The 18,725-nt window shown below is 33.4% G+C and overlaps 1 protein-coding gene across 1 annotated transcript; it reads right to left on the bottom strand.

The window, feature by feature from the left end:
- Positions 1 to 683: 683 nt before the first annotated feature.
- LOC126378496 (ephrin-A4) lies at positions 684 to 18,408 on the bottom strand. Its single transcript, XM_050026899.1, has one exon. The coding sequence runs from the start codon at positions 17,959 to 17,961 to the stop codon at positions 17,179 to 17,181; it is 783 nt and encodes a 260-aa protein (XP_049882856.1). The 5' UTR covers positions 17,962 to 18,408; the 3' UTR covers positions 684 to 17,178.
- Between the last annotated feature and the right edge of the window lie 317 nt (positions 18,409 to 18,725).

Genomic DNA, 18,725 nt, shown 5'->3' with positions numbered 1-18,725 from the left:
TATACGCCGATAAACACAGCACTACTTATAATGACAAGTCAGGATAAAAGGTGTTGTATTGTTAGCGGTGTGACAAACAAGAAAAAAAATCCTGTTTGTCATACTGGTGTGACAACCTGGTGTGACCACGAGTCCGGAGGGATTTTCACAGGGTCCGCTTACCTAACCTGAAGATTTGACAGGTCCGGTTTTTCTTATAGAATCGACTGCCTATCTAACCATGCAACCCGCGAAGAGATAACCAGCCCAACACAGCTTAGGTTACAAAATTAGAGTTTATGTGTATGATGTTTAGATAATAATTAATTGATTGATGTATCTACGTGAAAAGTAGAAGCACTATATCTATTTACAGTATATTATGTGTAGAACCTACGTACAATGTATGTAGGCATGTTTTCCAACTAAATATTAATGTGTTGTTGTGTGATGTTGTAAATGTATACATTATGTGTGTGTGTGTGTGTGTGTGGTTTTACCTAAATAATCTTTTTATTATTGTTATTATTATGTATGTGTGTGTATGTACAGTTTGAACATTATAGAATATTTTTTAAGCTTTATAACTTATGTTCTCAAAAATGAACAAAATCACATTTCTCATTCTCATTTTTGAGAGTAAAGTCTTTCATAATAATTTCATTAGGGCTTTTACCAATCAGATTTGAAATAATAAGACGAAATAGTTCTCTCCAACATTTATTGGTCGAAAAATAAATTAAAAACTTTGGATTTCAACAAAGGCCCAAAATCGTACAAATAAATACCTACGGGGTCTACTCTTATATAAACAACATATTTACACAACTTTATCCCTTACTTTATTACTTAGTAGGTACATTTTTCATCCCCATTTTCTATTTTACATTCCACGCGAATTTTTTTTCAATAACAATTTTTCTTTTTCAATAATTATTCGTCCCTTATTATTTTAGGCTGAATGGCGAAAGCATTATTGATTGAACAAACCATTTTTGCATCTGATTGAAAACGAAATTATTCTTATGATGCACGAAATTCAATCAAAGCGACCGAAGATTGCTGTTCGATTTAAGTTTTTAATAATTTAAATAAAATAAACATTGAATGTTTTTAAAAGAATTATTCTTTTACTGACAATAGTTTTTAAATAAAATATAAATTTTTGATGAAAAATTCATCTAGTCACTTTTACATTCTTATTACATTTCTTTTAAGATTGTAAAACTGACCAAACTCCAATTAATACATTTAGATAGGTATGCCAACAAAGGGACTTCGGACAATTGACAAATGTAATCTGAAAAGTTTTTTTTTTAAATAATGCATCCGCCATTTTCCCACATATCTACACAATCGTGATTCAATCAAACCTGAAAACAATATTATGGCCGCCATTCGTTATTACAGCAATAATTAATGATTAGCTGCAAAAAATATATAAATCGTACACTAATGTGGCAACACTGAATAATTAATGTCAAATTTGACATTTCCTAAAACACAATGACAGTAACATAAAGTACATTTTGCAAGTTAGACTTGATTTAGATTTTACAATAATACTTAAATGACGAATATTGACTTTGAATAGTACAAAAAATCATTATCTGTTGATAGACAATTTAAAAAAAACTATGATAGAATAAAGAACAGAAGATAATTATTTTTTTAAATGATTTGTGACTTTTTATAGTGAAAAACAATACGAGACAAATAATAATTATCTACTCTTTTCTATCATAGTGATTCCATACACACATTTTATTTACATAATTTAATAGTTATCTGTTTTAAGGTGATAAACACAATATTATTATTATTGTGAGAATAAAGTAGTTAATAATTTCAATTTAAGTACAATAATCACGAATTAACAAACACAGTTAAACATTTTGAAACTTATTTGAAATGATTATGATTTAAAATTGTTCAATTATTATTTTTTATTAGATTTATTTTATTACAAAATAATAAACATTGTCTTCTTTTTACAATATTTCATTCTAATTTGATCATCATTCTAATTTAATTATGAGTTCATTCAGCGAAGACGTACCTACTAACTCAATTATGATTCAATAACACAAAATCTATCTACATTAATGCCATCTTGTTTTATATAATTTTCTGTTCCAATTTAAAATAATATGTAAAAGAACATAATTCATATTTTCATTAAAATAAACATTTTTACATAATTAATTTGGTCGGAATTTCATTTAAGTTAATACATTTTCTGCAGTATTTACCTAATTCAAAATAAAGTAATTTTCTCAGACTTTACCTATCTTAAAATATTACGTGGATATTTTAAAATGTCAAATGAGCCTTACAATCAGTGTTGCCACTATAATCATCGGTATTAACCTACAACCTATATTTATTATTAAAATCATTTTTGTAAATATCCAACAATCAATTTTTTTAGGAAAAGTGAGGTTTTAGTTTTAGGATAGCGTCGTCGTCGTAGTGGTTATGTGAAATGCTCTGCCTTTTAATATTAAGTTAACTTTTTATAAAAATACTTTAAAAAGTTTAAAGAGGTAGCTGAAGCTAGATTTCATATTTGTTACGATATTTTCACTAATTATTATTTAATAAAAAAGAACTTAAGTACATAGCATTAAAGCGTAAAGAAAATAATTAAAAAATACTTCTCCATTATTCAGTCTATATATTTATAATAAAAATAATTAAAATTATAGTAAGTACAAAATTATATAAATAGAACGAAAATTACGAATAATAAAAGTACTATTATGCTATTTAGCGCCTAGGTTACGTATAAAATGATATCAAACTGTCAAACGTTGCAAATTTCATCCGTTCAAGCTATTTAATACGGAGATGTGGCGCCACTGGCGTATATATTACATTTATTATCTGTAAGTTTTTAATTCTATTAATAAAAAAGAAATTAAATGTACTAAATTAGCCGTCGCTAGTAGCACCAATATGAATATTTTCTTTTATTGGAAAAGGAACTTTTTGCTAAATTATTTAAAAACAATATACTAGTACAGAAGTAATATAATGGAATGGATGAGCACCCCGAAGCAAGCAGGGAGAAGTACGGAGTTGGTAAAGAAACTCTCAGAGCCTTGTAAATTTATAAAAGCTTTTTATTCTCTGGGAATCGATCCCGGGACCTTTTGATGGTAGAAAATTCCCATGTCGTTAAAAAATATTTACAACAAACAAAAATCGGAAGAAGACTACTTAATATGCCTCCTGTCCTAGTAATAAAAACCAAACTAAATAAATCAACTTCACCTTGGGGATTAAAAACGCCACGTCGATACAATTTATCTAAAAAGCAATATTGCTATTTGACATTTGCGCATATAAAAATAAGTGCGACAAATGGCCCCTTGTCATCATTAGGTTCATCATATTCATCTTAGGGGAGTTAAAAATGTCACATCAAAGCAATACCTAATGCTATTTGACATTTATTTGCATTGCGCACTTATTTTTATATGCGCAAATGTCAAATTGTAATATTGCTTTTTAGGTGAATTGCTTCAATATGGTGTTTTAACCGTCCAGGACTACATATCAGTAAGATGTTTTAGATTGCTTGTGGCTCTGCCCAACCCATTAGGGATTACGGACGTGAGTTTATGAATGTATGTTTGTATATAAAAAAACTAAATAAATGACTACCGAAAGCCATTAGACATAAAAACTAACAAGTTTAAAATCGACTCAAAAAGATCACATCCTGTTTAACGTAACGGAATATTTTTATGAAATAAATGATATATAAGTATGTACATATGAGAAATATATAAAAAATACAATATTTCAAATCAAAATGGCTTTATGGCGCCAGGCGCTTTTTTTTTTAATTTATTTAAATGAAAAACTTATACGGTAGATTTACAAATCATCCCCGCCAAACTTATGGAGTTTGATGGCGAGTAGCGCTCATATGTTTATATCTTAATTTACCTACCGACAGTAATTACGCCGTTGCTTATCCATTTTGCATACTCAAATATTTAGAATATGAATATTTATTTATTTGGCAGAAAACAGTAATTTGTAGATCTTATAACAAAACGATAAGGGTTGTTTTGATTTGGATTCGCAAATATTATTTTCGATAGGCTGATTGTCTACGGTTACCTACCTGTCACTATACAGTTCTTCGTATTAATTCATTATTTACTTATGTATGCATGAGATAGCACATTAAAAAATAACTCAAAAGTACTCCTTCTAACTCCTATCAAGTTAGACACAAGGCCCACAAGTCATGAGAAGGTCCTTGAGGTCCAATGATTCATGTTATAGTGAATAGTAATCATTGATGGTAAAGCAACCGATTGCTTAGACATAATAGATGTTGTGCTTAGCCCCATCATATTGTAGAAGTCGTAATTCCTCAGTCGGTTTTTACGACACGAAAAAAACCAGATCAATAAACTCAGGTTTGACGACTTATACATTGACATAAAAGACGCTGAAGCAACTCTATTAAAAAAAAACAGGTTTTGTCGTTATCTCTATAGAGCGCGATATTGCGTGTCTTTTGTTTAAAGGTGAAAAAAAGTCAGACACGTTTTTTTTATGTCTATTGGCGAATATGGTTCGTTAATTAAGTAATTATAACTTGTACCTACTCTGGTACGGTTTTTTTTGTTGGTACAGTTAGCTTAATTACTACAAACGTGACGGATTAATTATTTGTACCTAATGGGTTGGTACAGTCTCGTGTCACTTTACGATTTATCTTTTTTTTTTATTTGTCGGTTTATACGAATGAATTTAGGCGATCGACAGAACTGATTTAGAACTTAAAGAGATAAAAGTTGCAAACATAGCTACTGTAATGCCAAATTACCTGTTAGATACCTATTACGAATTTACTTCTGTACTAGTTTCGTGTTGAAAAGAAGGACAAGTTGAAATAAAAACACTCTTTCGAATATTATTACGTCTAAGAAAAGAAATTGAATATTATTTTTACAACCTCCACTGAGCAAAATAACAAATTTAATTAGTTACTTTTTGTTTGGGCTTATATAATAAACTTATATATAGGCCCTATTTTTACAAATATTGGGCCTTATTTCCTACTTTATCTTTAGATAATACGACTTTTAGAAATAGATACTATAGGTCAATATGAATTCGTAGTCAATTTGACGACAATAGCCGTATTTACATTTTAAATCAATCGCAATTTTATACAAAGGCAAGGTAAAGAGGCCAACATTTTTTTTCAGTTCATTTTACTAAAGCCCTTACAAAAAGTAACTAAAAAACTAGGCACAAGTCGTAGGACATGAGCTAAAACATTTCACATAACCATTACGTACAAATTTTCGTTTCTTTAACACCTATTTGTCATTGCAAAATGAAATATCGTTTAAGGTGCAACTTAACTACCCGAAATAAATGTAGACAAAATTCAAAGCGTCGATACTTAGTTTTTGTTTTATTTTGTTGTTTCAATTCTTCTATCAGGCCTTATTAGGTAACAATATCTTTTTTTCTAAATTCCTTGTTGATTTTAAATGTAATATTTAAATATTCCATTTATTTTGTTGCAAGAAACGATCTTGACCAGAGGCAGACGCAAAAGCTTTGAAATAAAAAAATGGTAATTTATTATTCGAGATAAAGTCCAGAATACTTTTTAATAATTAATTATTATTATTAATTCAAGACTAATCTTGAAAAATAAAATTAACATTCAATAAAATTCATTATAATAAATCATTTAGATCATAACAAATTTAGATTAAAAAGATAATAAAACAATGAAAACTAACCTTTTTTAAGTTTTGTCCACATAAACTTGCATTTATTTTAAGTAATTATGTTGCACTTTAAGATACTTTAAAAGCTTATAATAATTATCAATTTTATTTTAGTCGGTATATCCCAAGTATAGATAGAGTATAAAGAGTTGATACTTTTATTTAAGACGGCAATATAATTATTTTACGGTCTTTTAATAATTAACCTTTTTACATTATTAATAATTGTTTTAATATGTTTACGTTAATACCTATAAATCGAGTTTAGAAAACAATGTTAGGGTATGAATATTCTTTTTTATAAATCGAATTGCAAAAGGTTTTTTTATTGCGAAGATTTTAAAAATCGAACTTCCATAGATTCGTTTTAAATTGTCACTCGTTTCTTTTATGAAATGTACGTTATTTAGATGACTGCATGACCCTTTATTCCTTTAACGGCATTTTACCAGTACCACTATCAGTTTTATTTTCTAAATTATTTGCGTTGTAATACAAAGTTTCTAATATACCGTAACATGAAACCGAAATATCTTCTAGTTCAATATCATTCAGCGAAATGTGCGTAGGCCGTTCATAAGCCTAGATAAGTATTATATTACTTTATGTTTTTATAACTGTTCATTTAAAGAACTTTCTGTATACTTACTTTAAGACTTAAAGGCATTTGAAATCATAACTGCCGGAATATTTTCAAAATGCATACGTAATTAAAAATGCATAAAATGTAGGCCGGAATAATTATAATAAAAGTTTATTTAAAAATTATTTAAAATTAAATTATTTATTAAAAAGAATTCGGTACAATTCTATTTTCAAGTCATGAATTTATACCTAAATATTTATTAATATTTCATAATAGGCCTTCAGTAAAAAAGTTCATTACCATATTCATATCTGAAAAGAACGTACTTATCATAAAATCTTGTATATTTTATTTTATTCATAGTTATTTGTTAGTATGTACAGTGTTTTTATTATCCTAATTTCCCTCCACAAATGTCGCATTTTCGAATAAAAACGAATGGTAATTTCCACGTTCATCAATTATTTGATTTATCGTATATCAACATTTGAATTTAGAACGATTTGGATCCCGCGTAAACAAAACAACAAATTACTTAGTTCTAAAATCGAAATTCTGATTTCAATATACGGTAAATCTAATCTAAATTTAAATTAGCATTCTTTTGTATTCGGACATGCGATAATTGCCGAGGAAAATTAAGAAAATAAAAGAACTGAAGGTATATTGATTTTCTTGTCTATGTTTGGGATATACCGAGTAATAATTTGTTATTATATAAAATTATCATTTTCCTTTACAAACTAACGGACTGATTTTCGAGATTCAAAAATGAGGTTGTCATTTTTAGGCAATATTAGTCTAAATACACAGCACAACTAATTGAAAAAACTATTGAGAGAGTCTTCTAATAAAATGTTTGCTTTCGTTCGGTTTCAAACTTTGTTTTGGAACTACTCGTAGTCTCGACACACGTACAGAAGTATTGTTATTTTTTTTTTATTTAAAATGGCAACACAATTCATAATCCTTAATACTATGAGTTGCCATGGTACGGCCACGAGTACTAATATGTATAGTACTACACTTTGAAACCATGTTACATTAACTTTTTTGACAAATTAAACCGTAAGTCTCATTAAATGTCAAATATGATAGTGCGACAGGGTTCGAAAGTGGGTATATGATATTGCTCATGACTGTACATACAACCAAGATAATAAAATGCAAATATATCGTTTAAATAGATAGATAAAATACTTTATTGAGCACAATGAACACAAGATACAGAAATAAGGACAACAGGCGGCCTTATTGCTCAAGCAGCAATTTCTACCAGGCAACCTTATAGCTATAAGCGGTGTCTTATAACATAATATACTTAGTAGGCAATAAAAAGTGTGTGCAAGTTGTTTAATGCCGATTGTCTGATCTGCCCAAGGCAATAAGGACTACAAGCTTGATTTTGCTAATATGAACTTAACCTAATAGGTATGTATTTAAACCATAGGTTGTTGGTAGACCTAGAAGGACGCACGCAGGTGATGGAGGACGAAGATGTCGTTAGAAAAGGTTCAGTACGATATACTCTGAACCGGCGTGAAACGATTATGAATGAGGAGGAAGCAAGAGAAGTGTGTCAGGATCGAAGCAAATGGAATTCTATAGTCTCCGCTTACCCCGTTGGGAAATAGGCGTGAGTTGATGTATGTATGTATGAACCTAACCCACTGAGTGGTTAGTTCACTTGGGTATTAAGTGAAATGACTGCTATAAGGAAGCATAACGGGATGTTTTGTATTTTCATCTATGTTGGCATTCTGATGTCTATCGCCCACAATCAGGTTTAAACCTGGTTTGCGAAGGATCAATTTTGATAAAGTCTATTTCCGGCCAATTACTTACTGCCATATGCGGCAAATCTACAATAAGTCACTTTAAAAAAATAAAAGACTGGATTAGTAGGTATAGGTAAATATGTAGATAATGACACCTCCTAATTTTATTTTTAGTTACACCTGTCATTTTCTTATCCGCCGAAAAGGAAAGGCACGGATAATTGACAGATGTTAAATTAAAAAAGAATGAGTGAATGAATTAATAACCAGGACTAATCAAATAGGTATCTCGCTGGTATGCAAGCCGTTTGTCGTGCTGTCAACTTAATTCTGTCGGGTTATTAGCAAATGTTAAATTTTAAGAGGGTCGTTTTAGATTTATGTACAATTGACTGGTGTTCCTTAAATTTTATGTCTGTCGATTACCTGTCCCTTTCCTTTTCGGTGGATAAGAAAATGACACGTGTAACTTAAAATAAAATTAAGAAGTGTCTACAGGAATTAGCACCAATTTATTATTACTTATTACCTGCATATCTATGTAGATAAATATGTTATGCGCAAACAGCAAAATAATAAGGATTAGATAAAGACGGATGGATGAGGGGTTTAATATAATTACCATTATCTACCTACTGCATTTAGCATAACCCTACATTTCATAATGTTGATAACAAACGACCAATCGCAGACCTGCACGTTATCAACGTTATGTGATTGGTTGATGTATATGATAACGAATCTGCGACTTCTTTTGGCAAATATTATTAGTAAGACTCTGCTTACCCCTGTGAGAAATGGTCGTGAGTTTATGTATGTGTGTGTATGTAAGTTTGTATATACAAGCTCTGAAAGGTGTATGTCTTAGAAACAATCGTGCTTACGTCATAGTATAAAGAATAATACCACAGATTAATTATAGTTACTTGATAATATTACTTAAAGAATGGTAACACTCCGCCCCACATCAATTTGTATCGGGTACGCCTTGGTCCTCTGGGTCTTACTCTAATATTACATGGCCTTTTTTTTTGACGTGACTTATTGTAGATTTGCCGCAGATGGCATTAACTACTTGGCCGGAACTTACATGGCCATAACCTGCTAAGGAGTAAGTAGGAAAGTGTAAGGACTGCGTCTCGCTTGCACACGGTAAGAATGTTTTGTATGGTGTCCGGAGATCTTTACGTATCCTCCGAAGCAGGAAGGAGTTATAAATGTATTAACTAGTGACGTTTACACATGTCCCTCCATTATTGCACCTTTAAAATAAAATAATCAAACACAAAAGTACAATAATCTACAAGGCTTTTTCTTCTAACGTGTGGATTCTGAGGGGGATGACCAACTTCATCAACCCTAGGGTTATTATTGAGCCGCCATAGGCCCCTGACATGGCTCATGTAACGACTACATGCTTACATCAGTAAATAGTCACCGGGACCAACGGCTTAGCGTGCCTTCCAAAGCACGGATCATCTTACTTCATCAGCCTGTAATATCCTAAACAAACCAGGGATCAAAAAGTGAATCTACAAGGCAATGGGCGATCTTATTGCTTAAAACAATCTCTTCCATACAACCAAAAAGTTAGGAACTCGCGCTTTAAGGAATTTGTTTATATTTTTAAATCAATTAGCGAAACAAGGCTACAATCTCTGTCTTTTCCGTCTGTTTTTAATATCATTAATAATTCCACTCTTGCTCAGAACAGATGTAAGTGTGTTATTTATACCACCAATAAAACCCATAAATTAATGACTCCAGAGACGTAGAATTTAAATATAAACTGAAACGACGTTTTCATAATTTTTGAACGCGTCAAATATTTGTTCCATTTATCTTTCGAAAAATTCTTTGATCTCAAAATGTATAACGCCAGTTTATCTAGAAAATTATCTTGAAGTTTGATAAATTGGTGACAATATTTTTGAGATATAAAACAATTTTCGGATAGCCAATTTTCTGAGAAGATTAATTGGGATAGTTTGATTTATCGCGTTTGAGTTTTTGAATATCTTGTGAGGTATACGGTTATTGAAATAGCTACATTTGGGTTGATCTACCAAATGTATCTTAAGCTACCCTAATTGGTCGTGCTTGTGCATCATCAGAAAATTCTCATTCATATTTAAGATTCAATTTTAACTATCTTATCAGGGTGGTTAAAAAGGCCACATAGAAGCAATTCATCTAAAAACAATATTGCTATTTGACATTTCTTTGAATTGCACACTTTTATAAGCGTAAATGTCAATTTGCAATTTTGCTTTTTTAGATGAATTGCTTATATGTGGCCTTTTTAACCCCCCTTTTATTTAAATAATTAAGAAGTTTCAATCATCAGAAATACTTTCATTTAAATTCAAGATTTTTTTATTTGTATTTTAGCCCTCTCATAGGTTCTGCTTAAGAAGTATTTTATTTTCAAAGTAAAATCGTCAGGAAATCTCTTACTGATAGTCAAGATTCAGCTTTAGTTCTCTCGTCAGTTTTATTAAGGAGTTTGTTTATTAAATTCAATGTAGACTGTTGTTGACAGTCAAGATTCTATTTTAGCCATTTCATTGGTTCTCTAATGATTTAAGGTTCCTCTGTGGTTTACTGGCATCATTCAAACCATTTTAGATTTACGATTTAATGGAAGTAAAAAAATAGTTTTTTTCACGCAAGAAGTTTGATGCAATGTAATTGATTTCATAAATGAACATAAATGAATTTCTCCCAAGTATGTATGTAGTTGTAGCCCAAGCCATCCTAATAACCATACCAAACTTAAGGAGCGAAGTGTAAGTTTAACTTACACCGACTATTATCCCTGGCAGTCGGTCCAGAAATAACTAAAAGACAATTTTGAACGACCAGTGTACCCAGAAACGATTAAACCTCGCACTTATTAACAGCGGCAGCGGAAGCGGGTATCAAACTGTTTTACCTCTAGTTGTCATAATATATTTTGATTTATGCGGATGGAAGTGGTAGAGTTGGCAGAGGTAGGCCTAGGCGTACAAACCGCGATCAGCTCCAGGATCTTTTAAAGAAAGGCCAGGGGTCTGTTTAATAAAACTTACAATTGTAAATTACAATGACAATTTGATGTAAATTGTGGAGTTAGTGATCACAAATATTTTGCAGTTTCATATTAGCTACGTAATGAACACTAAATTGTCGTTGTAAATTCCAATTGTAAGTTTTATGAAACAGGCACCTGGTCAAGAGTACTCTAAACCGGCGGGCACTCATAAAGACTTTGATAAGAGTGAAAGAAACGAAGGTGTTGTGAATCTGTTTCCCTTGAATAATGCTTATGGGTTAATAATCATAAATGTCAAATTGTAATTTTGTTTCCAAAAAAGTGTTTGCTTCTCCGCTTTCGCGTCCGTTCGTCAATGTAAAAAGAGTCTTAGGCATAAACTGTTTAGTTAAATAAAAATAGACGCACTCTGCTCTGTAAGGTAACTGAGATCATTAGGTACACATGTTAGGAATTATGGCGGTCAACCAATGAAAAACAAGAATGTAAACGAAGAAGAAGAAGATTAGAAAACAAAAAGCAAGATGTAATTTAAACTTACTAAAGGTTCGAGTTATAAGAAAGTGTTTGCAAATAAGACACACAACACATTCATGACTATATTTCCAATAATGGTAGACAGAGGTGCATTTATTCATGATGAACTAAGTAACCGCGCCTCGCCGAGCTGTCTGTTAGACCAATGTGATAAGTGAGCCGTATCGCTGTCTATGTTGGTCAAATGAACTGTGTGTGTTCAGAATAAGTGAAGATATTTAAAGAGGGAAGAGGTTGAAGCAATTCATCTAAAGAAACAATATTGTTTTATAACTATTTTACATTAATTGTTTTAATGTGGCCGTTTTAAACACCCTGACGAGACGATTCATGGCCCTTTAAATTTAGAAGTGCTAAATACCCTTTTTAAATTCCTTTTAAGAATTTCTTTTATAAATCTTAGACAATTTAGTTGCATCGTTTCTAAATTTAGCTCCATCACGAAAGGTCACACCACCATAGGCAACGTTGAAGACTTACTATGCTTTTAAAATTTGTTTTGGAAACAATGAATTAGTGATGGTTTGTTTGTCAGTTGTCGTGTTTTATGTTGTTATTTTCAGTGTTGTTATGTTGTGTAGTTTCAATGTTAGCTGTTGTAACGTTTATGTTTGTTTCATCAACACTTTTTTTAATTTTTAGGATCTGCGAATAAATCATTTGCATCTTCGTTAAGGACCAGATTATTACTATCCATATTTTCTTACAAGTTTGATAGATTGATGAGTAATCTGTCTATGTCAAAACTATGAATGCGCATTAATTTGGTATAAAGAGAGACTACAATTTACTTGAATTCAACCTAGTGTGTTTATTGCAATGTTTTTGTAACAAAAAACACATCAGAATATGTTTTTTTTTTTAAATGGCGCTTATGTGTTTTTTTAAGGCAACGTTACGTCATTATGTTCAATGCATCTTCCAAAACCAGATGATATTGGAATCTTATAAATCCAAGCTGACTTCCCTTGACTTATTACTCTGCTCACACCGGTAAATTACCCCCAAAATTGTCTATCTCAAATGACTCAAAAGCAAACGCAACGGTTCATTTTACAACGAAGTTATTTTTAATTCTTTGCATACCAAAATCTGTGTTGTTAATGAATACGCCGATATAAATCACTATGAATGGTAACGTCATAATTGGGGCTAATTACTCTGAGTCTGACCATAATAGGGTCAATGACCCGTGTCTAAAATGTTTTATTTTTAACTTCTCCGTGTTCAGATTTCTTGTATTATTTATATTTGCTGCTTGGGTATTTTGATATTCCATCTTTTGTGAAGGCAAAATGCGTCTGTCCTGAAATGACTTCACGTTTCTCCTTATTCTGTCGAGTGCTGTAAGGTGGATGGTTGACCTCATCAACTGTGGCGTTAAAGTCGTCGGATATGGTGTACTAATGTACACCCTAATGGGTTTTTATCATCTTTGTCTCAACTAGTGTACATATCGATACATGTGCAAATGTTTATTCGCTACATGACAGGTCGTGGAGATAGACTAGTTAAGCAGTAAGAGCGCTATCTCCCTAGGAAACCATGGTTGCGAAACCAGATGAGTTTGCTCAATGGTGGTGGCGTCAATATGGTGTCCTATTGAGATGGAGTATTGAATTCAGAGTGGATAAGCAAATTAGCAAATCCTTTCACTGTTATTTTTTTTCACTTGTTAGAAATGTTATTTATCACTAGGACCAGTAGGACCCCTTAGTGGCGCCACAGTTGCGTTCCTATGCACCAACTTTGGAATTTGATTTGCTTATTTTTTCCATATAGATGCAGTTTATTCGATGCAGAAGAAGTCATAAGGAAACAATGGTTATTATTTGCACGATATAAATCTGCATTCCCGCAACGATGAGCAATGAAAAGGACGCACACTCAATGATCTCACTCCAATTGCTGACATAAATGCAAAATAAATTGACATAGATACTGTCATTGACTTTATAATTAATGTTAATGCATCTAACATTGAAACGGTAGCAATACATTACATGCTATAAAATCATTAATTCATAAACCCTTTAAGGTTTATTGTCCTTTGCTTTTGTATTTTTGTGAATCACGGCTGTATACTTGATGATAATAGACATCGATCTGGTCAAAATTGTTCTGTTTGATATCGGAATTATGATTCATCATGATATTAGACACTACATGGGAGGATTTAGAAATGAAAGTTCTAGTGAATGTTAAGTACTTTTCAAATATTTCGTTATCATTAGCAGCTTTCTTGTTATATTGCAATTCATTTACCTTTCTCTCTTGGTGTCAATCTGGAGGTCCGTGTTCGTTTCCCGGTGGGAACATTATCAACATCTCGTTATGATGACTCATTTGTTTGCTTAGGACATTGCAAACTGAATCATCGTCCAAGCTTCGAAAGGTACGTCTGTTGATCGCAGCTTCGTTACCTTAAGTAAATAATACGGTAGCCATTATAATAATATGAGCATGTTAGTGGTATTTGCGGCTCAATAATAATCGTGACACCAAAATTGGTCGTGCCGGTCATCGACCTCACAAACCATGCCATTGAACATTTATATCCTTCATCCTCCCCGTACGTTGCGGTTTTACATCTGCCTCAAATGCTTTATCTAGTTTAATATAATCCGTCTGATATTGTCATTCCTTCGACATGTATGTCTATCTGTCTTGTTGGTAATCCTACGATTGATCGTGTGTAATTTAGAGATTTCGTTTCGTGATTGTATTCTACGTATTTGAAATCTACGTTTGAATTACAGCTACGATCCCTTGTTGGACTCCCTGGACAATAGTTAATATTCTAGTTAAAAACTTGTTCCTTTTTTAAATTCCCACATTAAAAGAAATCTTGTTTACGACGGTCAAATAAGAAGCACTGCGCTAAACAAAATTGCTAAATATCGACTCGACAATGTCTGTTTCTATCTTGACTTTATCTTTAATTTTGCAATAACGAAAACATATTTTATGACTCCACTTTATTTCTTAGCAATAAAACGTGTTCTTGCGGTTATTTTTTTCTACGTACGTGTCATTTGTGTTGATTTTTCATGTAGTGACTCAAGGGGCTTTGTATTTGCATTTACTTTATCAAATCAGTTCTTTGTGTAGGTAAGTACGTAGGGTCGTGTAAGTACACTCGACAATATTTCAAAATTGTCCTTATTTCTGATCTTTGTGAACAGGGCTTGCAGCTTGGGAATATAGAGAACCAAATTATATAATTATATTTCCAATAGTCAGGCACACATCTATCTCAAAATGAATTAAATAAGCAAAGAGCTTTGTAAGAACAAAATACTCTTTTTAACAAGATATTTTGTCCTATTGCCATTCTTGCTTTAAACAATAATGGAATTTTCATCTTTTATATAACTATTTATTACCTCCTTGAACAGGTAGAAATTACCATACTGTGACAATGGGGCCGAAGGTGAAGCATGCGTGTCTAGCAAATTCCTATACACTCTAGCGTTAATATCTCCAACATTATAACCCTGGTACGGGTCCCAAACTAACGGTACAGCTAAGGAGATGAGTTTTAATGTCGGGTCGTGTCCTCCATTGTCAAGGGGTCAATACTTGGACTTTACAACTCAATATGGTAAAACCACTTTTAGATTAAGATATGCATTATGAATGTCTTTGTTTTGTATCTGCATATTGTTACTGTTATATTCTGGTGCATTGGAGCGTGGTGGATTGTTTGTGTCTTTTCCATACCTTCATACTTGATCACGTCCTTAATCCCCAACAGGGTGGGCTGCCCCATAGCTTCCTTCGATAAACAGTATAACTTTAGAATCATCATTTGAACATTATTATGTCTATGGTTATCTGGAAAACTATTGTAAGCGATAAAACCTCCAGTAGCTGTGTAGATACTTTAATACCATGTCACATTAACTTTTTTGATAAATTGAACTCTTAAGTCTTACTAAGTATCAAATATGTTAACGCGATAGGGTTCTAAAGTGAGTACATGTTGCTTATGACTCTATGTCGATTACCTATTAAGTTTCTGTATCTTGTTGCTCAAGTGCTATAAAGCATAATTGTGTTCTCGGAAGATATACCATGCTAGTAGTTTCTTAAGGTCTTAAATTTGTATTGTTTGCGTCTTAATATCCTGTTCCCTAACAAAGTTTGAAACCAAAACGTCCAATCTTAAAAACTACCTAAAAATATCGACTGTCACTAAATGCGTATGGCTAACTGAAAACCGGTGTTTCTTTCTACTAACTATTTGACTATTTCATTAATTGTATCTATAGGGTGTTCTAAACTTGACCATTCACATTTGGGCCTAATAAAACCGATCTCTTTATCGTCACCATCTTTCTTTTTTTTCACGTTCAAAAGTTGTTTGTTGGCGATGATGATGAAAATCGTTTCATTTAAAGACCTGAATGTTATTTTAAACTTGGTCAAAGTTGCAAAATCACCCATCATTACGATTTCACACGATCATGGCACGAATGTGCTTATGCTGTAACTTATCTCGAAATAATACTTCTCATAGAGTTAAATATATAAAAAAAGTTGTTCGATGTAGGCTCATGAAAAATATGAAAAAAATGCTGTTTTTATAAGCTAACCTAAAAGTTTTGCCCGAAAAATACTATCGGAGATAAAATGCAGATAAAAAGTATTTCGTATATTTAAAAAGGTTAAGAAAAAGCTGAATTGCGAAATCAGTCGATGAATTAAAAATGCTCTGTCAACACGTTTATATCACATATTAAAAAGCATAAAAAGAATACATAATTACTCCCTAAATAAACCAAAATCACAGTGCTTTGGACAAGGTTCTTAAACTTGCCGCTTTTTTTCATAAATAAGCATTAACCGATACATACTTAAGTCGTGAGGAAGAAAATAAAATGTCTTTTCAACTAAAAAACGCTACCTAATCTGTCTATCATAGTTTCCCTAATAATATCTCGATTCCTCGTGAATCCTAAGTCTTAATCAAATATCCTTCATTGCATTAATGAAAATATAAAAAATTGTTTAATTCCTATTGGTTTAAGAAACCTATTTTACCATTATACACGTTAACATTCTTTATATATATACTTAACTGCGTCCATAACTAATATGAACATGTTATTATAGTTCGATTATTCAGTAGGCCCGTTATATTTAATTACAATAAAGTAAAAATTAGGCTTGCCCCTTAAAACTAGAAAATTTTGTAGTGGAACTTTATTGTGGAACAAAATTTTCGCACAACTCTCGGACTAAACGTTTCGGCACCAATCTTCGGACCAGACTTATTTTATTACTTACACAGTTCTCAATCCAAATGTTCCGCCATTATCCATTGGGGCACTACACTTGCCTGGTCAGGCCACTGCACTCACTTCACGAGTAGACTAGAGTATCTGGGCGTAAGTGGAGCGAATGCATGGAGTGTAGGGTCTGAGTGTGAGCTGGGCACGGCTTGGCGAGGTCCGCGCGGGTGGGCCGGCCCGCTCTCGCGCACATTCACCGAGCCAGCGGCGCTAGCACCGCGCTCGCCGCCAGCGCCAGCGCAAGCGACGACGCCAGCGCCGCGCCGCGCGAATACGACAGCTCCTCGCTCTTCACCACCTCGTTGGGCGTCTTGTCGTACTTGTGCGTCTTCTTCGTCACTGGCTTGATGGTCGTCGTGGTGGTGGTGGTGGTGGAGGTGGTCGGGGGCGGCGGTGGCGGCGGCAGCGTCGGCTGCGGCGGCGGCGCCGGCGACTGCTCCTCCGGCTTGCAGCACACGCGGAACACCAGCTTCATGTTGTGGCTCAGACATCGCCCGCCGATGCGTCGGTGCAAGTCGTCCTTGCTCGACGTCGATATAAAGTAGTAGTCCTTCCCCGGCAGGAATTCCAGCCCGCCCGGCTGAGGTGTGAACGGCCGGAAGGTTATTGTAAAGAACATCAGCTTATGCGGTTTATCGCATATAGCTATTATCCGCGGGTTCGGATTCGTTATTCTACACGTATCGTACTCTTCTTTACTCACATTGTATATTATATATTTCTCGGTGTCCTCTTCGAACGTCCCGGGAGCGTAAACTGGACATATAATATTGACCTGGTCGTACTCGAACTGTGCATTCCCTTTATTCAAATCGAATACGTGGTCTGTATTATCTATTCTAAATATGCTATTGGTCGTATTCCAGTGTATGTAGAAGGATTTCGCATAGTTACCCATGACGCTTTCGATGAAGAATATTAGGACGAGGAGAGTCCAGGGCGTTTGCCTGAGGCCGAAATAAGCGAGAGACACCATTCTGGCTTCTTTATGCTCTCATATCCGATCGAAGACGCCTCCTATCGACTGAAACCAGCTTTATAGACCGCACACCCCGCCAATACACATACACCAATCCATATTAACTGTACTAACTCATTTTCTACAAACATTCATTGTTTAACAACAACAATTCACTCAGAAAACACTATTCGTGTTCAACACCGAGGGCCGTCCACCATGTTTCTCTGTGCACACACTAGATTTTATTCATCGATAAATGTGGAATTCCATGGGACGTGGCCGTAGAAATGCGTCGATAAATCCGTTTTGTTCACTCTCACAGTTGAAATTATCACTTAAAGGTACAGTTTGTGTGTGAAACGGGTGTTAAAACGTTGGAATTAATCAATACATCACAGATTTTTTACAATACAGAGTCCTTTGTATTGCGAGCGACGCGCGTCGGTGAGACGTGAACACCTCGCGGCGGTGGGTCGAACTACTGGTCGTGGAATGCGACCCCGTCCCGCGCGCATGCGCCGCCCCTCCCCGCCCCGCGCTACGGCCGCGTTCAAGCTCGCGAGAGCTTTCGACGCGACGCCATTTTGAAAAAAATACATTTTAAAAAGCTCCTGCCGTTGTTCTATAATTTAAAATATATTTTTTTTAATTCTGACTTTATAATATTCTGCCAGTAATTTTGTTTTAATTTTATTAGATTAAACACCAAGCAACAATTGGTACCTTTAATTTAATGTTCTGAGGAGCTTTTTAAGCTCACAATGAACGCGTCCGTTGCG

The sequence above is a fragment of the Pectinophora gossypiella genome, chromosome 26 (genome assembly GCF_024362695.1).
Source record: "Pectinophora gossypiella chromosome 26, ilPecGoss1.1, whole genome shotgun sequence".
Taxonomy (NCBI): domain Eukaryota; kingdom Metazoa; phylum Arthropoda; class Insecta; order Lepidoptera; family Gelechiidae; genus Pectinophora; species Pectinophora gossypiella.
The sequence above is the reverse complement of the archived record's forward strand: the minus strand, read 5'-3'. Positions and strand labels throughout refer to the sequence as shown.

What these genes read in the sequence shown, in the direction of transcription:
- LOC126378496 (XM_050026899.1), bottom strand. Translation starts at nt 17,961, where the DNA reads ATGGTGTCTCTCGCTTATTTCGGCCTCAGGCAAACGCCCTGGACTCTC.